Here is a 24,148-nt window from a genome sequence, read left to right on the forward strand (position 1 = left end):
AACGTCCTCGGAGGAGTCCAGACGTTTTCATTGGCCGCGGCGATGAGAGGAAGAGGAGGGAGGGAGGAGGAAGAGGAGGAGGAGGAGGAGGAGAGACTGACGGACTGGCAAGAATTCCTCAGCGCTCCTCAGATTTCTTGAAAACCTCGGACCTCCTGCTCGTCTCCCGTCCCGACAAACATCCAGACCAGCTCCGAGCGGAGTCGCCTTTTTTTTATTATTATTATCATTATTATTATTACTACACAAAAATGGTAAGGGGGTAAAAAAAAAAGAAAGTAGCAAGTTTCTCTTATGAACTGATGTGGAAACGGACGGAAATGTGAAACTAAACCTTCATGTTACTTTTTTTCTTTTTCTTTATGTCCAGATGTCGAGAAGTGCCGCTGTGCTCCTGCTGCTGGCGGCGGCTGTGTGCAACGCAGAGGTAAGTTTAAAGGTTTGATTTCTTTCAAACAAAAGAATCGTTCGTGTGTGTGTGTGAGGTTTAAACTCATGTAAAACCTTAAATCCGTGTGCGGATTGTCAGGAACACAGCTGCTTTGTTCGCACACGATGTAGAAAACATCTGGAAAAAGGCTCTGAGTCACTCCTATTATCGGACACAACACATTTACAGCTTTTTTTAAAACACTGCACTGAGCCTTTAGGTTGTTACAGTATTTATCTTCTCAAGGAGAAGCAATTATGGTGTTATTGTTTGCAATTATGAGCTTCTTTGTGGAGACAATCAGGCTCTTGGTTGAACTAAATTGCCTCTGGGACAGTTTCTTTCATAGGGACATCATTTTAAATCCTAAAATAGGCATGTTGACATTTTTTCCTTTGAATGTAATCTGCAACAAACACTCACATCTTGCATCCTGCTGGACCACACACACACATAAATACTCCACCTAGAGTGTGTTTTTTTTTGTGTGGAGTTGTGAAGTTAACAGACGCCCAAAGTGACAAACAGCTGTGAAAAGAAAAGAGTTTGCTCTCACCCTCATCATCAGCATTGTTGGATGCTTTGGGTTGCAAAATTGCTCCGCCAAACTGGCAGCTGCTCTAATGGCGTGTTTGGGTGGTCAAGTCAAGAGAGCGTGGGTGTTTGTCTGTGTACTCAGGGGCTGTGAGAATACTCACCTTATGGGTCTCGCACCGTGACGCTAAGTCTGAGTAAACGCTGAGATAATGTGCTGTTAGATTAGCCGTCCTGATGGCACGGAGAGGAGACCACCACCTCCAATCTTCTCCTCCAACTCCAGAGCTGTAAGAAATAGAAACACACACACACACACACACACACACACCAGGTGGTGGTTGATGGCTTTATACCCTTCACCGGAGGCAGCTGTTGAACACCTGGCTCTGTGTCGACTCCTCTGTTGACCTGCACAACAGTCGCAGGCTGAAGAAGAAATAGCTGCAGCCTAATTAGAGGATAGATTTTTCAAACGCTCACAGCGAATGTGAAACACAAGATAAACCAATCGTCCGCCGCCTGGTGTATCTTTATGGCTTCATGCAGATGGCCATTAGTGTCTGGGCCGCCACAAACATTACTCATGGCCCTGACATGTAGCCTCCCCGCTCCCTTTCCCCTCGCTGACCTTCCACTGCTGTCCCTTACCTTTACCCGAGGGCTGGAAAATGTGCCATTGTGTGCGCCATTATTGGATTCAAGGCCGTGATCTGTGAGGTATGGCATGGCGAAGACAGAGCACACAGCGAGGTCTGTTGAGTGTACCCACGAAGTTAATGGGGAGGCATTAGAAAGGCATCTATTCTCCAAAGGTAATTACCCTGATAATATATGGCCTGTTGACTGGCCGTGGGAAGGATCTGAATTGGCATTCCAGTGTGCTGTCTGAAGGAGGTCAACAAGTTGGAGCGAAGCTATCACAGGGGTGGATCCGATGAGTATTTAAGGTGATGTTTAGGTGTTAGGTTTACTGTATACAAGACTCATGAAAGATTCTTTGTGTGCGTTTCTACTCTGGCATGAGCGCAGGGCATTAAAACACGGACCCTAACTCTTGATTTATTATGAAGGACAATGCCTGTGTGCTTCCTGAGGTGAGAAATTGCAGCGTTTGAAGACAAGCAGCTCAGAGATGTAGTGTGACAGGGCGGCAGGGGTCGAGACTCAAGTGGTGAAAAACTGTGTGTGTGTGTGTGTGTGTGTGTGTGTGTGTGTGTCTGCAGGCCCGGAAACAAGATATGCATCTTATGGATAAAATGTTGAGAGTCTTACTCAAACGCACCGGGTAGCTTGGTATGCAAAGGAGGTCAAGATGCAGGCGTAGTGAAAGTCATAAGAGTTTGCAGCCTCGAGGGACATGTACACACACACACACACACACACACACTTGCATATAAACAGAGAAAGAGAGAGAGGAGGGGAGTGTTTATATTTCTGTTTTTATGGCATGCGGGGTTATTGTGTTATCCTGCATCATCCGCTGTGACAGGGTGGAATGACACAGTGGTTAATTCAGTTATCTGCACTGGCTCTGGTTCTTGTAAAAGACAGACAGTCAAGAGGAAGTGAGCCCAGCAAGGCCACCAGAAGAAAGCTCTTCCTCTCCTCTTGGCGGTCCAAGAGTTGAGAGGATAAAGAAGAAAGGTTTAAGAGAAGAAGAAGAAGAAGAAGAAGAAGACGGTTCCCTTGTTGATGCCTCGGATCTGGAGCAGACTCTGATTGAGCCACAGCCTCTCAGGCACCCTGCCATGTTGCCATGTTGATGCCTGTTCTCTCTCATCCAAGGTGGGCTAAAAATATCTGCCCAGGTGTAGGGAACATGAGGGGACGCTGTGTCCTCTGCCTGTATCAGCCTGCTCTAATTACTGTAGCCCAACATCCAGTCATGGATCCTGCGCAAGGGATTGTGGAGGACGGTGAGATAGAGTGATGTAAAACAGAGAGGAGACGGAGCCACAGTCATGCAATTATAGCAGGGAAGATTGGGGGTGAGGTAAGACTTGGCTGTGTAGTGAAGGGTTAGGAGGAGGTGTGTGTGTTGTGTTTCATGTCCCTGCAGTGTGTTCTCGTCACTCTTGGCTTGGCATAAAAGGAATCCTCATTTAGCTTACCAGCTGTATTGTGTCTTATCATTATCGTCGACGTGCACTCAAAGGCTCGACACACATGAATTAACACGCACGCCGGAAACGACAAAGTGCAGCACTAAAGTCTCCTCAAAGGGCTTGTGAGTTAGAGATAATGAGTAGCACACATACCAACTCACTCATGCACGGCGAAAGTTAAACGTATGTCGAGGTTGGCGAGGCTTTAATTCCAGTTTCGCCGGGGAGAAAAGGTCTCAGCGATGTCTCCTGAATGCAGGTTATAAAGGGCGACTATCTTCCTTTTGTTTCCCTCTTTTATGTTCACAGTCAAAGGCAATAAATCAGCATCATTAGTGCGACATTCGAAGAAATTGTTTGAATTCCAAGGACACTAGGTTTTGCTTCCGTTCAACAAAGCCTCAACAGTTTCCTGATAAGATAAATCGACAAAAACAAAAAAAAAAAACTCATCCTGCAGCCTATCGTGGTCGTTATTTAGTGATCCGAGCTGACTCAGACGAGTTATTATAGCTGTTTTAGTGAGTATTGAAGTATGAGAAGGTGTATAAAAAGATATAAAGCTAAACATCCTCGGCACAAACACGAAAGCAGAAGTGCCAGACGTGAATGTGCGATCAACGATAGATGCTGAAACTAAATGTTTCCAACATTAATGATCCTCCAGGTTAGTTATTTGATTAATTGATAAATCTTTTTGTTCAAAAATATATTTAAAAAGTTCATTATTAACCGTCTCTTACAGCTAACGCTTGTGTTTTCAGATAGTAGGAAATTAAAAGTAACAAACCTTCACGCTTGAGAAACCGGAGCCGGGGAAATGTTTGGCCTTCCGAGCTTCCGAGCAATTTATTTTTATAATTAATGAATTGTTTTAGCTCTAAATGATTCCTGACTTGAACCGAGTATGAGGGAAATCTTGTAGGTTTTCTGCAAATTATAAAGAACAAAGACAAACAAACATGCCAAGTTGGTCTGCTTTAGATAAAGTTCTCCGTGCATTCGACGTGATAAAGGTTCGCAGAACAGATTTTAGTGCACGCACTGAAAACATCCTGCGAGTCTGTAAATGGGCCTTTTTTTTTTTCCTCCCTTCAACAAACAAATGTTCAGCCGTTAGCCCCAATACTGGCCTCAGAAAGAATGAGCAGAGAAGAGAGAGGGCAGGGAATCTGCTCATTCCCCTGGCCTGAGCCTAACGTGGGCCCTCCCTGGCTTCCTCTCTCTCTCTCCCCCCTCCCCTTACTTTTCCTGGCAATGGAAAAATGCCCAGAACAGAGCAGGGGTGGGAGAGAGGGGAGAGGAAGGTGGCAAAGTGGATGGAGAGAGAAGGAGAGAGAAAGCTTTAGGGGGGGAAGGGGATTATTAGATCAAGAAGAAGAGAGAGAACATCTATGTTGAAAGACTAAATCTGAACTTTGTGTAGAAAAGGACATGGAGAGAGGACAGGATGGATAAAAGCGGGATAGTTCCAACATGGATCAGGCAGTGGGGACACTTCTGTCCCAGCAGTGTGTCAACAGGGAGCCCAGGGGCGGTGCTGTGTTCATACCACTTTATGTTCACTGGTGACGTTTTAACTGCGAGCAGATGTGGCTCTGCCCAGGCCGTGACTTATTTCCTGCCTTTCTCCAATCCCTCACCTTCTCTGTCTCTTTATAACTTTCTCTCGCTCGCTCGGTTTTTCTCTTTGTCTATCAGTTGTTTTCCTCTTGTTGTTGTTTCGTACGGGGTGTAGCTGTTGTACATTTCAGGCCCTGTGGGTGTAAAATAAGAGAGGCTGCAGACTGGGGTGACATCATCCTGTCCGTTGGTTGCATTCCTTTCACAGTGAATAAGAAACAGAAGAGTAGTGAGAAGAATAACAGGCGGATCAGTGTAAGCTGGTTACTGAAGGACCTTTTTGTTTCTGCAGGTTTTAATCTCCGACCTGGCCCCTGAGAGAGTGTCTGAGACCACCCGTGGAGCTCATATCTTTATAACACCCTCAAATTAGTCTTACTTTGGCCTCATTATTCCAAGGACACATCCTCCTGCCAGTTCCGTTATTAACCCATTCTCATAGAAAACCATGAAGTACTAACCAGGCGGCTCAAACCAAGCGCGTCAGCAGATTGTGTCATATCGGTGATTTAATGTGTTTCTCGACTGTACTTCTGATCTCAAGAGGCCGTGAAGAAGTGAGGCTGAACCTGATTTGATATGTATGAAGATACAGTTTCAAAAAAGAAAGGAACAAAATGGAGGCACTTTAATTATTGAGGGCAAAATGCTACAGCTTTAGTAATGATTCAAAGCCACGGCCGATGATAGTGTGTTATGTTTCTCCCCTGTGATATAAATTCCTTAAAGGCGGAAACTGGTTCATAGTTAGCGTACAGTGTTTGGAGTGAGAGCGCTTCTCATTCCTCCTTTGGCTGCGCTCCACTTGTCTTCTGGTAAAGGCCTGGTTAGAGAAGAGGGGGGGACGCGAGAGGGGACAGAAGGAGACGGGCTGCTCGGTTTGTGTCCTTTTCACTCCTGGCATGAGCCCACATCTCATGAAAAGCTGACAAGCGTCGGACAAACCAGAGCTGGAGAGACAACACGAGACGGGGGGGGAGGAAGTGGGAAATGCTGGAGAGAGGCGGAGAGCAGGGGGGGGGGGGCAACTCTCTGACCTAAATACTGAGGAGAGTTTGGCTCAAGATGAACTCTGTCAGACCCCAGCTGAGTCACAACATAGCTCAGGAATGTGACCCCCTCCTTCACCTTGTATACCTCCTGATTATGTCTCTTTGTCTGCATCCCTCACCTTCACCTCTCTCCCTCCTCCCTCTTCATTATTTCACCTCGATGTAATTAGAGGCATGCTCGTGAAACGCTGTGTTGCATTTTGAGGTTGCGAGGGGGGGGGGCGAAGTCGCCTTGCTGTGTGCGCATTTGTCTGTCCATCTGTCAGTCTGAGGCTCTCTGCAGTGGAGAACACGACGGAGGGAACGGAGTCACTGTAAGAAACAAACAATATTAGCATTCTGCTTTCACACACTTTACAGAAAATATACATACATATATATACATATATATATACAGTTTATATATACTCTGGAGGAAATGCAAGTAACTCAACGAGACTGTGGAACATTGTGGGAAACATGCCAAGAGTTAGACACGGCAGTCTTGTAGCAGTAGCCGGTTAGTTTAGCCTGTTAACAAAAGCCACAAGAATTTCCGTCTTTAAGTTTCACTAAATCTGCAAGAAAAAAAAAAAATGTTGTTATACATCTGTAGTGTTGTGAAGTAAATGTCCCTGATGTACAGTATGTCCCAGTTGCATATGCAATACAATATTCAGTATTACAGTTTAGTTTCAAACACAAAGTTTGAAGTTTTGCTGATTATAAATGCCAACTAAAAAGTCTAAATGGAGACAGATTGATGCCTTCAGGGCACAGTTGGGAGCTTTAATGCCTGCCTTGACTCGTCTGTTCATGTCAGCATCATTGTTCTAGCTCCCTAATGAGATATGAAATATAATTTTTTGATGAATAGCATAGAGTTTTTTTTTTCGGGGCGAGGGGGGTTAAGTTGCAGAATAAAACATCAGAGCAGTTTTTTAAATTTTTGTAATCGTTTTTTTTTTTGTCTTTCTTAATTCAGTGGTCGGTATTCAGGCAGTATACTTTTCTAGTAATATGCAATTAAAACATGATTAACGGCTTCCATTCAGGTCGTTTTTTTTAAATTCAGATTTTTATATTTTGACCCTGAGAATAAACTCCAGTCTCTTTTCTTTGGGTTGCTTAAGAACTGGAAATGTATAGCAGAGGCCAAAATGAGCACAAACACCATAACTCGTCCATCTTCTTCTTGCACCCTTCCGGGATGTTTTTTTTTGTTTTTGTTTTGATATTTTAAGTTGTCAAAGAGCATTATATTTTATTCACATAAAAACACTCAGCAGGCTTACTTTACTCGAGGGGAAAGTGGAAGAAAATATTTCGTCTAGTGTTAATATCTCTCACAATGAGGTGGCAGCTCGCTCGGTACATTTAGCTACATCCAATAAATCCAATAACAACAGCAGCACTTGCAACAAATCCTATCTTTATGGAGCTTATCGTGCCAAGTTAGTGTTGAAAGTGTGTTATAGAGAAGCTGATGTGACGCGAGCTGAGTCACCTTTCACCTTTTTTGTAATGCAGAGCAATTCAGTATAACCTCCACATTGAGCATAACGCTGAATCAACATCTCTCCCTCTCTCGCTTAAGGAAAACTCGATATGCAGAGGATTTAATGCCGGGTTCTTGGATTGGATTGCATTAAATGAAGCTCTGCATGCGCAATAAACCAATCAAGCTGATTAAAACTGATATTGCTGAAAGGTTAAATTCAGTATTATTTTGTCCAAGTTACTTCCATTATGTTGTTTGTCACCGTGGGTGCATCCAGGACAGGGCGTAAAACAGTCCATAGATCAGTGTTTTCCATGCTAATGAGGGACAGCGTGCATTGTGGGAACAGGATTCATGGCGGCTGTAAAGTGACACGCACAGGAGAGAAGCATTGATTGGCCTGCTGGAGATCAATGGAGCATCACCGATGTACACACACATACTTACGTAGGCTCCATTACTCATGCTTTTGTGTGTATGGACAGATGCAGGCAGAAGGAGATGCAGATAGAAATGTGTTTTTCAACACGCTCACGGTTGCAGATTTATCCCGGGTTGGTGTTGTTGCACGGCCTGCGTCCTCATCAGTGGTAGAAAATGACTTTTTAATTTTTCAACTGAAGTGAGAACACATTGCCCTTTAACGCCAGTCCGCGTCGGCGTGAAGCAATTCAACACGTGGCAGGGGGAGAAATTGACTTCACCTGTTTCTCAATAATCAGACTCTCTGCACAGCCTCCTCCTCTTCTTCTTCCTCTCTCTCTCTCTCTGCTCCTTCCTGACTTCCTGAGCTCTGCAAAGCCGGTCTCGGCTCACTGGCGATCCTCTTGCAACCGTGAAAGGGTACGGGGCTGGGAATAAGACTAGACAGGGAGAATTTACAGTGGAGGAGAAGTAAAAGTACACTAGGTTTGAATTGAGAGGAAGCAAGCACCGAGGGGGTTTCGAGTAATAGCGTTTGGATTTTTAAAATTTTAAATCTCTTAAATCTTTTAATCTTAAACATGATATAATACATAATATAATTTTAACTTACGAAAGAAAAGATTGAAACAGAAAAAGAGGGCAGGAGATGAGGGGAAATGAACTGTGAAATGTGCTCATACATGCAATCAGTTTTATGCTTGGACAGCTTTCTGTATGTAGTCTGACGATTCGCTGATTAAAGCTGTGATTGTCTAAATGGGAGAGAAGGAAGAGAAGGCAGCGTTTGTTGGCTGTAATGAAAAATTGATGTCATTTAAGTAGGACACCCACAGCGGGTGTTGGTTTTTGTTTGTGCTGAGTTTGTACATTTTTTTTAATAATGTTTGCCCTGACTGTGACTGGGTTAATGAATGTGTTTATATGCACTCTAGTAGCACGCCAGTCATGATGGGCTTTCTGGAGAATCATAGAGAATAAACACACCAGGGTGTCTGAAACCTGCATAAATATATATCTTTAGTTAGTTAGTATAGTTTTGAGCAGCCTGAATGTGCTTTCTACTGCAGCGATAATACCTGTGATACTGCAGTGTGTAGGATTTAGTGGCACCTAGCAGTGAAGTTTCATCCAAATGAATACTCTCCCACATCTCGCCCTCTCTTTTCAAGCATGTAGGGAAAAAACTCTGGCTGCCAAATTGACATAACAAGCAAAAGGTCATATCTAGAGCAGTGTTTGCAGGACCTGCTCTTTCTATAGTGCTCATTTTAAGGCAACAATGCTCATGCACAGGTTATTATCCAGTAAAGAAAACATACTAATAAATATTGTATTCCATTCCTGCAAAGGAATCGTACACACTGGAGCATGTCCAGGAGTTATAGTCGATAAAACAAAAAGATACAATGGAAACCGATGTCATGGTGATTATCTACGCATTAAAATTAAATAAAAAACTGGTGTGACGTCTTGTTAAATACTGTCTCACCAAAACAGCACTGAGACTTTTGACACGTTTTACGGCTGTTCTAACGAATTCGGCATTAATATAATCGATAAAGATAAACTGTAAATGTTACATTTTAGATTTTGTTGTCTCGGTTTGTTTTAAAAAAAGCAAGACGCATCAGTAAAATAAGAGCTGGTTGGTCGAATTAAACACAGAATTAAAACACTGTTGTTTCACCGTCTGTCCCGTGTGTGTGTGAGGTGGTATTTTAGTTTTTTCAGCCGTTACTAATATAAATAGTAAAAAGTTTCCTGCCTCCTGTTTGGTACTGAAGAAAGTGCAACTTCCTTCTGATAATATTTAACATGTTTGATTTTTATCAGAACGTCAACACAAGACTAATACTTCCAACAAAGTGACAGACTCTTATTTCACTGGTTACATACATGATAAAAAGCAGCTAGCCTGTGGCACAAATGAGCTACTGTACTGTGGAACTATTTTTATTGGCGGAGCCAAATAAACGATTAAATAAATAAACAAACAAATCATAAACTGTTGTCACTTTTTGCTATAAACTAATAAATGACATTATGACACACGAGGTAACAATGTCCACACTGCGATTAACATAATTAACCCGCTAAATCAAAAGCCGTGCTGATATTCAGGATAACAGCACTCCCTCTTGTGCGATATTGCTTTATTATTTGCTTTCTTGCCAAGAGTTAGTTAGGGGATCAGTTGAGATCCGAGAGCCAACGTATGTATGCACCAGTAGCTAAGATTTAATACCTCTAACGTCTGCAATATATCAGTTTATTGGTTTAGTTTGAGGAATGAAAGGCCAGAGACAGTTCAGTCTGAATGTACACAGAGAACATTAATAACCAGTTTTCTTTAAGCTCCGTGCAAATATTGAAAATCATGAACCAGCTTAACACTGGAAACAAGGAGAGTAGTGTATGTAGTGAGGCAATGGATGCTACATGCAGACATGACAAGACAGCTCGCTTCCCTTGTTTGTTGAAGGTTGTTGGGGTGACAGCCACTTTGTCCGTCGTTTCCTGCCCCTGTCAATCATAAAATCTCATTACGGGGCTAGGTTCCATTTGGCTTTTTTGATTGACACTTCTGTGATCTTACCACAACAGGAAGCCATGTACATGCTCTCACCATGGCAACAATCCACTTGAAACAGCAAAGAGAGAGAGCCCTGTGCCTCTGTGTTCATTAGCTAAATGTCAGGAATCCTCTGCTGGTTCTAGTCGGAGAGAGAGATGGACAGGCAGAGCTACGTTTATACCAGATTCAGTTAAGGAGCCCATCCATTATTCATGTTCTCATCTGAGGTTTCTACAGGTTTCAACAGGCTTCTAGCCCATCTGTGTCTAACAAACTGAATTGTCCAACATGCTCAAAGCCAGAGGGACTGCTTTGAAGATTTTCCATGACCTCAACTTGAGTGCAAGTGTGTGTGTGTGTGTGTGTGCGTTAAAACCGTGCATAGAAATGAGCTCTACAATCCCTCTCTTCTTACCACTTCAGGGGTTAAAGCTGCTACACTGCGATGCTTGCATGTGACTGACCCCTCCCAGCATCTTGTTATATTCTATCATTAGTGAGGTTTAGTCACAAGAATCCAGCTTTGTTTTAACCTACATACCAGAAACCTAGACTCAAAAACACACACACACATGCACGCACACACACACAGCAGAAGCAGCAGCTTTGGAAGCCAGCTCACGTGCACTCATACACAGAACGCCAACTTTTTCTGTCTCGCTCTTACAGGAAACAGCGGCTTAAAGAGGAGGAGGGGAGTCTAGAGAAACAGGGAGGGGAGAAAGAAAGATTTCACAGAGTATGGGAATGGACCCAAAGGAAAACACAGCTCAGACTCCAGATGTGGAAACACCCTGAATACACACACACACATATATGCACACAAAGACACACAGATTGAGAAAGGAGGAGGTAATGAGGGTCATAAAGCAGCTCTTGCAGCTCCGCTTGGCATCTCGTGATTGGTTGGTCTGTAGCTCCAATGAACTCTTCTCTTCTTTTTCTTTTTCTTTTTTCTTTTGGCAAAGCCCACTGGCAATCTTCGACAACAAATCGACAAAAGATAAAGAAACAAAGACATGGAAGTGTCAACAAGAGAAAATGAGACTGAATAAATGTACCAGAACAGCAAAGTTTAACCGAGACAGAAACACTTGAAACACAGGAAGGAGCGGTTTAGAGCTTGCTTGTAGTTTGATAAGGTCTCGCCTGTATGGTTCTCATTTTGTCTTCATCCTTCGCTCTAATAGCACACACACACACACACACACACACACACACACACACATACACAGATGATGCTGGCGTAAACATCGTAGCCGCAGCACTGTCTTGTTTAATCAGCGCTAAAAACATCAGCTTTCCTTCACCTCATTATTTTTCTAAGTGGACCATGGTCAGCTGTCACTTCTCAAGTGTCTGAGTCTGGCATTTGTTGACATAGTAACTACTCGCAAACATAAGTGGGTCTCGAGAGACTTTAATAAAACCACAGGGAGTAAAAAAAATAAAGAACAGGGTTAAGGCGATAACTGGGAAGCGTGATAATCTGAATTCTGTCTTTTTAACTTGTTGAAAATCTTAATCCAGATGTGAATCAAACCACACAGTGAAAGGTAATCTCGCTGCTGGAGAGATAGCAGCCATTCTTGGAGAATATCTAAATCACGCCCCAAGAGTGTTTGGACTAGTGTGCAAGGATGAAATGTGAACAATTTCAAGTGAGTCAGACTCATGACCACAAAGTTATATTTATTATGTTGGTGAGGTAGCGCCACCAAGAGGGAGGGAGTGTCATTAAACTTTGCAGGCTGGTTTAGTGTTGAAATGTGCACATCTTTAAGTTCATGTTTAAGAAGCGGTTTATGTTAAACAGGCCACGCTAAAAGTTGAATTTGAGGTTATTCAAACTTGTTATGTACCAAGTGAGCTGAAGAAATCTGTAGTTGTTGCAAAATGTGTTGACAAAAAAAAAGAAGCAATTTTATATTTCACAGTTCAGGAGTCAAAAGAGAAAATATCATTAAATGGCAACAGAAAACTAGGCCAGTCATTCAGCCTCTGCCCTTGGCGTTACTCTCCACTAACTTTCTTTGAATTCTTCTCTCGCTGGCCGGCAAACAAAAGTGATAAATCAGTGCAGCCTTTTTTTGGATGTCATCAGGGGAGAGAGTCTATTCTGTCAGTGCAGTGAAGGAGTGTCGAGGTCAAGACGGTCAAGTTTGATTGAACGTGACAGTATAATTCGAGAGAGAGAATTTGTGCTTTAAAACGTGGTCGCAGCGCTCTTAAATGTGCGTCTTGATAGGGAAACAGCGCCGCCCTGTGGGAAGAAAAGTGTCGATAAAGTTTCCAACGTGTTTCCTGTCTTTCAGGAGCTGCAGAGCAAGAGCAAAGTGTGTGCCAATGTGTTCTGCGGGGCCGGCAGGGAGTGTGCCGTTACCGAGAAGGGGGAGCCCAGCTGTCTTTGTATAGAGGTGAGTGCTGGCTCTGCAGAGACCACGTGACGCTTACTTCCACACACAGGAAAAGGAGCAGCAATGTAAAGAAATGATACAAAAATGAACAATTCTGTCTTCTGCCCCTCTCTCTCTCTCTTTCCAGAGCTGTAAGCCCCACAAGAGGTCAGTGTGTGGCAGCAACGCTAAGACGTACAGGAATCACTGCGAGCTCCACAGGGATGCTTGTCTGACTGGTTTGAAGATCCAGGTGGCTCACGATGGACACTGCCAGGGTATGAGCAGCCACACAAGATGTAGCAATCTCACCACAGGGTCTTTTAATCGCTGTTTTGGAGCTTCCATTTGTATCACACAATCTGTCATTGGATTATAGATGTTAATGTGAATATTTTAAAGTCAGTGTAAAGGCACTTTTTCTTTCAAAATACATTAAATATGTTGGAAAAACTTTGAACTATATATTCCTGAAATGTGGAGTTAGAGATTTTTCACCAGTTTTTCAGTCTCAGGATTTTGTGGGCGGTCCTTAAAGGCTGGCTCGATGACACGCTGAGGCCACCCTGAGCAAAGAGATAGAGATTAATTTATCTCGCTCGGTGTGTCTCAAAGTTAATCATATCATTTTATGAACTCATCTGACACGTTTCAGTCACTTCATAATTGCTGCTTCAGCGCATTCAGTGGACACGCCCCCACAGTCCTGGAGCTGAGAGCACTGCTCATTTTTACACGATTTTGACACCTAATTTCATAAACTTGTCGATATTTTTAATCGTTTAAAATTTTGGATGGCTAATAACACTTTCTTTTTTAGTCTGACAAACTCAGAACACATATTTATTCTTAGTTTACACAGGCTTTATTGCTATAAACTGATATCTAAAGTTCCTTTCTTATCTAGCTAAAGCTGTTTCCAAGAATGCTTTTACGATCCCAGTATAGTGCAACTTCAAATGTGGTTAAGACTATAATAACATTATCATTAATAATTAAAAAGATGTTCTTTTCAAGAGCAATAAAGCATTTTGATCAGGGGAATGGTGCCAGATCAGTACAAGGTTATAGACTAGATGACCTCCCTGCAGTTATATATATATATTTTACATGTTTTACACTGTGATGCTTGCTATGTTCCTGTAGTTACTCTGTCTACTACACAAACAACATTTAATTGGTTAGCATAGTAAGGGATGCAGCAATCCAAGTTTTTCTCTCCTGAGACCGACAACACAGAACGTCTGCCGATATGAAGCACCGATCCAGAATCAATACTCACTTCACTGCAGGGAACTCAATTTAAATGTAAGATAATATGACAGCAGGGCCTGCAGTGGCATTAAAACTGATTTGGGCTTGAGTTAATGTAACTGGCAGTGGAAACAATGACCTTTTTAGTGCTGCTGACCAAGAAATTTTATTTACTGTAGATGGCTCAGTATAATAAGGTCAGGATTGACACTAATACCAATCTGCCATGTCAGATTGGTGCATTCCTATTTCTAAGTGTTTTGTTGTGGGCAGTCAGGTGTCAAGTGCAGGCTGGAAGCTCAAATATTACAGCTATTAGAGCTGCTGCTTGGTTATTTCAGCATTGGCTAAATAAGGGCAGACAGCTCTCCCAACATGGCCTTTTAATGACCCTCAATTATAACGTATCAGACCACACTTTGTTAAATATTATATATGTGAGGATGTGTGTGGATGCCATTGGGTTCACCTGACAAGCAGGTGACACGTGGCGCTTTGTGCTGATAATACAGCATATATAAAGACTGATGGAGGTGATATGATATGTGTGTATATCAGGTGATTGTGTTGATTGATCTAATGCATCTAATTTTATTGCCTTATCTTGAGTGAACTTCACCTCGACTGTCCTTCTCACACTTGGTGATGCCGCACTCTTTGTGTCTCCGCTGGGCAGAGAAAATATTTACGTCACACCTTCCTGTTTTACAGCCCTTTGGCCTAGTGTTCAAGGATAGCCACGTTTATTTCTATTTATCTGAATCAGGTCAACGCTGTCCAATTGAATTTTTTGTATTTTGCCTCAAATAATTGTATTCTTTCTCTCTTTTAAAAAAAATCACCTTTAGAGAGGAAAGCAGAGCAGGCAGCTGCCAGCCCAGGTGAGTTTGTGTCTGTGTGCTTGTTTTGTATATTTAAATTACGTTTATGGACTTTTTGTACAATCTTAGTGACATAAGAAGTTCACTTTAAACATGTAAATTCAATGTTTGGATTTAGATCTTGGTTCCCAGATGGGTTAGGCTGAGATCTGTCTGTGCAATGACTGTATTTTATGGTCTAACAGAAAGAACATGGAAACACTGACGTATGCACAAAGGGCAGGGGTCACTCGTGGAATAGCTTGTGAGATAGATTGATAGATTGTATCCTTTGAAATGTTTATTAATGCTGACCTATGGAAATGTTCCCATCCCTGTAGTGGTATGCTACGCTGCTGACCGCAATGAACTGAGGGGTCGCGTGATCCAGTGGCTGCAGACTGAGGTCGTCCCAGACGGCTGGTTTGTCAAGGGATCCAACTTCTCTGACATCCTGCTCAAATACTTCAAGGTGGGCTCCTTTTCTCTAACGGGCTGCAGAGAGACAGAATAAACCTGAGTCTAAATCAATGCACACAGTTGCTCCAACAACATTCTTAGTTCATTTATCTGTGTGGGCCTCCTCCAAACATCCCTGATCCTTAAAGCCGCTGCAGGCTGTGTCTAATTATTCACGTGACAGATACTTCAAGCATGTCAGCTGATGCTTATAATTGAGTTTAATGAGGGTATCTGTCCTGCAGAGGAGGACCCCTGCCACTCAATGGGCTGACATGAATGACGTTAAAGCAGAAGATAGCAGATGGTTCTTTGAACAAATTGTTTAGACACCCAGTATTTATTTGTCTGCTCTTTCTAATCATAAAAAAATGCAGCACATTTTTAGAGCACACTTACCGCTAACATGAATATCTTTAGTGCAGCTTGTCCTCCACAAAAACACCACATGGGGTAATGGGATGTAGATTAACAAGCAGCTCTGATTAATTCAAGACGAGCATTCATATTGAGATGTACGTCTAAAATTACTGCATGAATAGAAATTTTCATGCTCCTACACACACATTTCTGCTCCAGCTCCATTTTCAAACCGCATGAAATAAGCACATGCTGTCAGCAGTACTTGATGTGCTTATGTCAAACTGAAATCACTTAACAACAGGGTTACAGAGGGTTTTGTCATGGCAACTGCCGTGCTCTTGGTATATTTTGTGACTGTACTTGCAATTTTACTGACTGAGGTTAATCTGACCCGTCTATCAGAAACACCAATGATTTCTTTTAGAGTAATATTTCCAGCACATGACAAGTCTGTTTTATTTTCTATCTGCAGTCGTACGACAACGGCGATTCTCAGCTGGATTCCTCCGAGCTGCTCAAATTCATCCAGCAGAACGAGTCAGTTGTGGAGCTGCAGTCCTACGCCGACCAGGAGAGCAACAAGCTGCTCAGGTCAGTGTGTTTGTATGATTTGGATTTGTCTGGCCTTCCATTTGCTTCCATGGCAATGCTTGCACATACAGATTCATATCAGTGTGCTTCAGTGCTATTTTAAGCCACGTAGTGTGTCGTTGAACTTTATCTAGCCAGTGCAAACTTTACTGAAGGCCTCCTGTGGGTGGGGGGGCGCGTGTTGGCATAACTAACTGTGCTCTGTGGAATAAGACACAGGAAACTAATTAACTTTTAGTCTGTGCGCTTCTTTTCTCCGTCAGCTCGTAATTCTTCTGCATTTGCATGCATGTTTGTTCGTGCTTCCCCAGGAGCCTGTGTGTCGATGCCCTCATTGAGCTCTCTGATGAGAACGCAGACTGGAAGCTGAGCTTTGATGAGTTCCTCAACTGCCTGAAGCCTGGCTTCAACCCACCAGAGAAGAGTGAGTTTAAAAAGGGTCGACTGACGTAATGTAACACAAAGTAACACACAGTAGATAAAGTCTATGGATGCATTGAAATGAACTCCTGGCACCTAACAAACTGTGGCAATCAGATTGCTGCTCCGTGCTGAGTACTCTGGCAGCCGTTTTAGTATTCTGCTGTATATCTAGGATAAAGTTCACAGGAAATGGAGGGAAAACATTGACTACAGAGCACTGAACCCTTTAACCAGAGTCAAGGACACACACGCATGCTCACATGTAGGCGTTGTGTATTTGTATTTAGAAATTCCAGGTTTATCCAGATTTATCACACACACAGCGAACCTTTGGATCATGGAAATCATGACTTTAAAGCATGGACTGTTTAATGACGCACGCATCTTTCTTTCCAAGTTTTGGAGATGTCTTGAATTCATTATTCTTTTTCAGTCCCTGACACACACACACACGTACTTCACAAGCTCTGCTTAACATGAGAAATTTGCTGACTTTCTTTAGTAAGGTGAAACTAGCCAAAGGCATGTGACTTTAAAGTTACGACACTGGATGAATAATGTGGCCTTTTGAAATGCTGACAAGTCTTGGTCACCTAAATTTATTACAGGGCGATGCTTTTTTTTCTTTATTATCATTCTGCTGTGGTCTATTATCTGTGGTCTTGGCTCAGTAGTCTTTCATGTGTCTTTCGGCAGAATGTGCCTTGGAGGATGAGACATATGAGGACGGAGCAGAGACCCAGGTGGAGTGTAACCGCTGTGTGTGTGCATGCGGCAACTGGGTCTGCACTGCTATGACCTGCACTGGTAAGTTTACATTTTTGTGTACGTTTATTCTTTTGATTGTTTTTTAATCAGCTTGAACATTTTTTAATGTTTTGTCTTGTCTCCATTCAGATAAAACAGCAGCTGTGGATGAGGTAACAGATGCTGGAGCAGAGATGACTGAGGAGGAGTGGAATCTCCGTGTGGCTGAGCTCAACAAGCACCAGGTCTGTCTGAAAACGCCCGTAAACAATAAAAACATGGAGCATAATCAATCATATGAATGGGAGGTTTATCCCTGAACGGGACAAATCACCTGGGCATACTCTCAACTTTTAAAACATATTTCAAACTGCTCATAAGACTCCACTCGGCTATAGGGTCCATTAAATATCACGGACATGAGCCAAAGGGTCTGGCTTTAGATTTCTTCAGGACATAACCTTGATTACTTGCAATGTTTTTGTTTGGAGGTTTTTTTTTTTTTTGGACACAGAGACTTTAAAATCAAACTGCTCACCCAGCACAAAACAATCCACAGGGGACTTGGTAGGTGTAAATTTTTATGTTACTGTGTACCAACCTAACACAGCCCACTGAGCCAGGGTATCAACAGCTTTATGACTCCTGGCTCGAAAAGTGAAACAATAAATCAAAAGCAGCGAAATAAAGAAATGTTTTCTAAATTAGATCAATAAAACTATGAAATAGGCATCGATATGAAAGAGACGGCAGATGGTGGAGGAAAAAAAAGAGCCATATGATCACCAACATTTTCTTTTTTATTGGATTTATTATGACTGTTGAAGGGGAGGGATTTTGTGTGGGTGATTCACAGTCATTAACTTATATAGTTATTCCTAAGAGTGAACGTCAAGTAGCCCACTGTGGGAATTAAGACAATAAACAGCATTATCTGTCAGTCTTAAAGAAGAACGCCACTATTTTTACACATCAAAGGCTGTCTGCAGGTCCTAGGGAATACTACTGCATTGGTGGCTCCAAAGGGAGCCATGCTGCATGGCAAACTGCCTCAACTGATGTCACTTGAGTCAGCATCAGTTGAGGTCTAAGACTACAAATCTGAAAATAAAATTAGGAGTCAGAAAGAAGTGAAACACAAGCAAATCCCAGGCTGAATTCTCTGCAGTTGAGTTGCATTGTGGGTAATGTAGGCACCAAATTTTGACTAGGAGAATGCATGGATTAAAAAAAATACACTATCTCTGGTTCTAGCTTCTGCAACGCCAGACAGATAAAAATGTATCAGTATCACGTTATAACATGAAACATATTACGTTAAAATTTGATCATTTATATTGTTATGATGTGAAAAGTTTCACGTTATAACGTGATAAGTTGTGCTCGGGTGGAAGTGGAGTTTTCCAGCTATACAGCCCCATGCGTTTTAAAATCCTCTTTATTGTCTGCGTATTTATCACAAAATAATTCACTGTGCTCAGTGACAACAGAATCTTGACATGTCTCAACCCAAGCATGAAACACAACTTCATTTAAGTCATGTAAATGAGCCATATTTTTCAGTTTATCCACTCTCAGCACACCTGTCCTCACTCAAATAAAAGTTTCACGTTATTACAACGAAATGTCTCACTTTGTAATGTGGAACTGGTACATTTTTATTTCTCTGTTGTGGCGGTATTATACTTCAGTACAACGTATTAGAGGAGCACAAGGCTAAATCAGTGAAGTGCTCTTTTAATTACATAACCTGTTATGAGGTAGAACATGGATAGCTCCAGACATGTCCAACAAAGGCTTTGTATCCCTGTCCGTTCACTTACAACATAAGGGAATGCTTATGTATGTGTGTTGAGGCTCACAAGGTAACTAGGGCTCTGGCTTGAGGCCAGGGCTGAGTCAGCAAGGTCATGTACTCCAGAAGGGGCAGCTTATAATGCCACCGTAAACAAATGTGGTTGTATGGGTACACGTTTGGTGTGACCAGCTGCGAGCTGAATTCAGGGCATTGCTTCAAAATTTTGCTTTTAATAGATAAAGAATATTTTTTACATCTTTATCTTATATTTCATACTTCATGTCTATGCTGTTTGGGATAAGAGAGAAACGTAATTTCGATGCTCTGTATGTCCTGTACATATAGCAGCATTGACAATAAAGTTGACGTTGACTTTGACTTGACTTCCAGAAATGTTAAGAAGCTTTGAGATGCTTATACAAATATATATTCACATCAACATTTATTCATTGTGTTAAATGAGGTCTCAACTCTTTCCATCGTTTCAATGCAGGAAACAGTCGAGAAGATGAAGAGCAGCACAAAGGAGGCCTAAACAAGGACTCAATGAAGGAGAGGACGCACGTCATCAACCTTCCTCCATACTTGATTTACCTTGCGGCCATGTGTTGTTACTAAACTGACTTTTTCATGTTTCTCTGCTATGTTTTTTTTTTTTTTACATTGTTTCAGTGTTTGTGTTGATGTTTGTTAGATTCAGGGGCGATCGAAGAGTATTATAGGATTCCCTCCTGTTCAGTACTGTCATATTTGATTGTATTACTGCGCCTCTACGCTAGCCCTGGGGCTATTTTTACTACAATCCTTATATTTTTACAGTTAGTATGGAGAAAAAAAAAAAAGTTGTCACTGTTTTGGAATATGGAAGTTTGAGAAGGTAGAAGAGAAATCCAGCTGTTGAAATGAGGAAGCTACAGACAAAGCTCACCACGTGACGTGACACCTAGTGCAGCATGTTTCTCCACATCCTGAGAGGTTTTTACAGTCAACAAGTAGGAGACGCTGGAACAAGAAGGTAAAGCTACTAGTGATTTTGTTGCCATTTAGAACTGCCACAGTAGGCCACTACTTGACCAATGCACTTCTCTTTCTTTCTCTCGAGCTTTCCTAGGCTTTAGTTTATCAGAAGCCTGAAAACTGTTTATATCTTACTGCTAAAGTAATACTTTTGCTGCAACAACAAAAAAAAAAAAAGCATTTGCTTCTGTGTACAGTATGTTATTGGCTTGTTCAATCGAGTTCCCGTGATATGCTCAGCCGAGTCTCCCCGGTGTGTTTTTTTTTTTTTTTCAGTTTCAACATTTCTTGGTCTGTGACAAACAAACATCGTGGTCCATCTTTTTCAGCATGGCACAGCACAACTGCACCAAGGCGAGACTTGTGATCTGAATATAGCATGGTGAACACTGAAACCAAAGTCTTGATGTTTGAATGATGTAAAAAAATTAATTAAAAAAAAATCTCTCCAGGTAAAACATTACTCTGGACCCAGCAACAACACTATACCTGTGCTTACAAAATCACTCTAACAGAAGGACTAGCCTCACTGTCAGCTAAAGTAGCTTAGACGCATCGATAACTGGGTGCATTTTAAGTGTGTGTGTATGTGTGTGTGTGTGTGTGTGTGTGCTATGGGAGTGCGATTGGTTTGTTAAATGTCTTTATTTGTTAAAAATCCTGTATCTAAATTGGGAGATTTGACAATAAAATATCAGTGCCTTAGACCTGCAAACAGTATAGGTCTCTACCTTTGCCTGCTATTATGCCACGTGGCATAGCGAGAATGAGTGTGCTTTGCTGAATTTTAGCAGTAAACTAGTGCTTTGTGACTCTATCCCTGATACATGTCTGCGTGAAAGTTGCATTACTAGGTTGAGGCTAAATCTTTATATTCCACTAAAAGTGCAGAGACTGTAAGGAATATGTATGTATGCCAATAAAGCCCATACACAACAACACAGCTTTGTCACTTTGTACTTGAGTGTATGCTTTTATCTGTCAGATTTCACATACTGTGGAGTAAAAAGAAAAAAAAAGAACATTTCTCTTGGGGAATTATAGACCTGTCAGTCTGAATAAGAAAGTGTTACATAAAGCTATTCTATCCACTGTTGGGCTCTCTCCTTTGGGTGTAGTTTTGAATCCAATATTATGTTTTTGAATTGCCCATGAGGCACTACATGGTGAAGTAGAGCATATCGAGTACATGTGCAATTTCACTTATATTCTCTTACTTTTAACAGATATATTCTTTGCACTGATCACTGGACGTTCTGATATTGTCACTTTGGACTCCTCTGCTAAACACTGTGACTTTCATTCATTGTCTACAGCCTAATTTAATTGTGTGTGTGTGTGTGTGTGTTTTATATATATATATATATAGCTCTATTTGTAGTTCTATTTCTTATTTCTAGTTCTATTTTTACTTTTATATAGTTCTACATTTGTAAAGATCTCAGCACATGTTTGAATTCTTAGAACAGGTTTAATTTAAATGCAGATTTATCTATATCCGATTATATTTGTACTTATTTAATTATATTTAGATAATTGTTGAACTAGCCTTTAATGTGAGGCGCTTTGAAATTTTATTTTGAAAAGTAAAAATAATTAGTAAGGGTAATGTAAGAGCCAGTGGTAAGATATTTGATATCTATCTAAAAATAAATAAGTAAATATAAGGAGAAGACGAAGAAAGTAGCCAGGCATCATTCTATGACTATCATTTTTGTTCATATTAGGACACATCAGAGTGAATTATCGACTTTATACCAATTTGAATGATTGTTATTCTGTTTAACCTGTGCTTTATTTCAGTTAAGTGGCGTTTGCAATGCTTTGTCATGTAAGTCTTGTCATTTTAATAGTCACAATTGATCTCAAATGTGATGTCTTTATTCTGTAATCCTAGTCCACATTTAACTAGTCACTACAGCCAGAATCAGTTCTTCAAAACTGCCCACGTACTGTAAGTATCACTTCCTACCTCGTCGAAATCTGGGCGAAATCTCACGAAGTAACCCGAACAAAATAGAGCTGTGACAGCCGTGTGAATAGATCTGAATACAGTGAGAGAAACCCAATTATCCTGTACCTATTTCACACTCAATGCACGTCTAAGTCAGCAGAGTATTGCATAATGTAACAGAGGAGGGGTGTTGCATAATGGCAGACCGTGCTGGGCATCTGTCAGGACGAATCATCCTATACAACAACACGGGTTGCTGCAAGACTCAAAAACCTAATCAGTTTGAATTACACACATGGTGATGTTGCGCGTCGCTATAAAATGTCAATAAAGTGCAATAAAGCCACAAATCTGTTTGATACCTCTGTAATGTGACAGATTGCGCTATCGGCCAATCAGCGGGTGCGTGGGCGGGGCTTGGCTCGGGAATCAGCCAATCGCTGAACGCGAATGGAAATATCTCGCCTCAAAGAACGGCTGCATTGTAGGACTCGGACACTGCATTCAATGTAGTGACATGTAACGTTAGCTCAATACTAAATTAGTGACCTAGATTTTTTGTTACTCCAGAGATGTGTTTAAATGTAGAAACCTTTCCCTTCTCCATGTCGAAGGCGGACAGGTCCTGGAGCTAACTCGCGGTTTACGGGGGCGTTCAGCCTACAGCAGAAAAAAAAAAAAAAAACTTCTACAAGGACTTTGTTCAGAGTTTAAATTCACGCTAAAATCGCCTGAAAATGGAGATTCACGAAGGGGCAGCGGCGGCGGGGGATAGCGTACTTGACTTTTCACGTTTGAGCCTCAACACTTTTAGCTTTGACACCATCAGCGACGAGAGAAAACGGGAAACCAAACAACTCTACCTGAACTACAACCGGTTAGCCTCTCTCCCGTCGTCCGTCAGCGTTTTCTGCAACCTCGAGTTTCTGGACATCAGCAACAACGGACTGTCGGCCATCTGCGAGGACATAACGCGGTTGAGCAGGCTGAAAACGCTCCTGGCCAAGAACAACCGTCTGGACGAGTTCTCGCTGCCCAAAGAGTTCGGCTCCCTGCAGCTGGAGGTGTTGAACTTTAGTGGGAACCGGTTCGAGGAGATCCCGCTTCAGTGTACCAAACTGCTGCGTCTGCAGTCGCTTTCACTCGGCGGGAACAGACTGAAAAGTATACCTGCAGAGATAGAGAATTTAACCAGGTAGGTCACGGAGGTTACAAAGTTTTTAAAAAACCGTTGACTGTCAATCAGCGAACGTTAACTGGTCAGTTTACTCTTTACGTAGCTAGCGCTAGTTAGCCTAACCGACGGTATTTGATAACTATCTAAAAATAAATATATAAATATACGAAGAAGGTAGTCCAATTTGTTATTTTTCTTCATATTACCGACTTCAAATCATTTTAATTATAGTTATTAATGTTTAAGTTGGTCAAATTTAGCCTATGGTTAATTTCAGTTAACTGACTCGAACGCAAGTGCCGTTGCTATGGTTACCCGTTGACAACGGGACAACTAACTAACTAACGTAGCAGCCAATCAGAAATCAGCGTTGAATTAGAGCCAAGATGATTGGCTGATTTAATCCATTAGGTTATTGTGTTATTAGCAATGTGCTGCTGTTGATAAGTAATACATCTGTTGAAGTCATTTTGCAAGCAAAATTTTTAATTTATATCTTTCTTATGTGACTTAAACTATACAGCTAGTTAGTTTGTATGTTTTAATTTGTAAAATTCAACCTAATTTCAGTTCAACTGACACAGCGCGTGGAACCCTTTTTAAGTGCCGTTGCTATGGTTACCCATTGACAACGGGACAACTAACTAACTAATTTAGCAGCCAATCAAAAATCAGCGTTGAATTGAGCCAAGATGATTGGCCGATTTAATCCATTAGGTTATTGTGTTATTAGGAATGTGCCTAACTATACAGCTGGTTAGTTCTGATTGATAAAGTCCTATATTTACTTAGTTCCAGCTTCTTAATGGGCCTTTTGATGTCAAATAGGAGGTAAACACAGGTGTTACCAATGATGTTAATTAAGGTTCAGTTCCATTCAG

General features: G+C 41.7%; 2 protein-coding genes and 1 long non-coding RNA gene across 3 annotated transcripts in view; 2 read left to right on the forward strand and 1 right to left on the reverse strand.

Moving 5' to 3' along the window:
• On the forward strand, positions 1-21,077 carry fstl1b (follistatin-like 1b). The gene is made up of 11 exons (XM_010752968.3): positions 1-254; positions 371-427; positions 12,544-12,645; positions 12,773-12,902; positions 14,727-14,759; positions 15,080-15,210; positions 16,033-16,151; positions 16,463-16,575; positions 17,271-17,381; positions 17,472-17,566; positions 19,613-21,077. Exons 1-11 carry the CDS (start codon positions 252-254, stop codon positions 19,652-19,654), a joined length of 936 nt encoding a protein of 311 aa, XP_010751270.2. The 5' UTR covers positions 1-251; the 3' UTR covers positions 19,655-21,077.
• Positions 11,174-23,067, reverse strand: LOC113748134 (uncharacterized). Its single transcript, XR_003464148.1, has 3 exons — positions 22,954-23,067; positions 15,054-15,233; positions 11,174-11,208 (listed from the first exon to the last, which is right to left on the reverse strand). It is a non-coding gene; the product is annotated as an uncharacterized LOC113748134 (long non-coding RNA).
• The window catches only part of lrrc58b (leucine rich repeat containing 58b), a 7,135-nt gene continuing 5,526 nt past the window's right edge, over positions 22,540-24,148 (forward strand). The window contains exon 1 of the mRNA XM_019261172.2: positions 22,540-23,285. Within this exon, the coding sequence (XP_019116717.1) occupies positions 22,828-23,285 (458 nt within the window). The 5' untranslated portion in view covers positions 22,540-22,827. The remainder of the gene's footprint in view (positions 23,286-24,148) is intronic.

The sequence above is a fragment of the Larimichthys crocea genome, chromosome XVIII (assembly GCF_000972845.2).
Source record: "Larimichthys crocea isolate SSNF chromosome XVIII, L_crocea_2.0, whole genome shotgun sequence".
Lineage (NCBI taxonomy): Eukaryota > Metazoa > Chordata > Actinopteri > Sciaenidae > Larimichthys > Larimichthys crocea.

Bases quoted from the DNA above. Each gene is read 5' to 3' on its own strand.
- fstl1b (XM_010752968.3), top strand. The intron at 12,646-12,772 runs GTGAGTGCTGGC...CTCTCTTTCCAG, and splicing joins CCAGCTGTCTTTGTATAGAG to AGCTGTAAGCCCCACAAGAG. The intron at 16,152-16,462 runs GTCAGTGTGTTT...GTGCTTCCCCAG, and splicing joins GAGAGCAACAAGCTGCTCAG to GAGCCTGTGTGTCGATGCCC.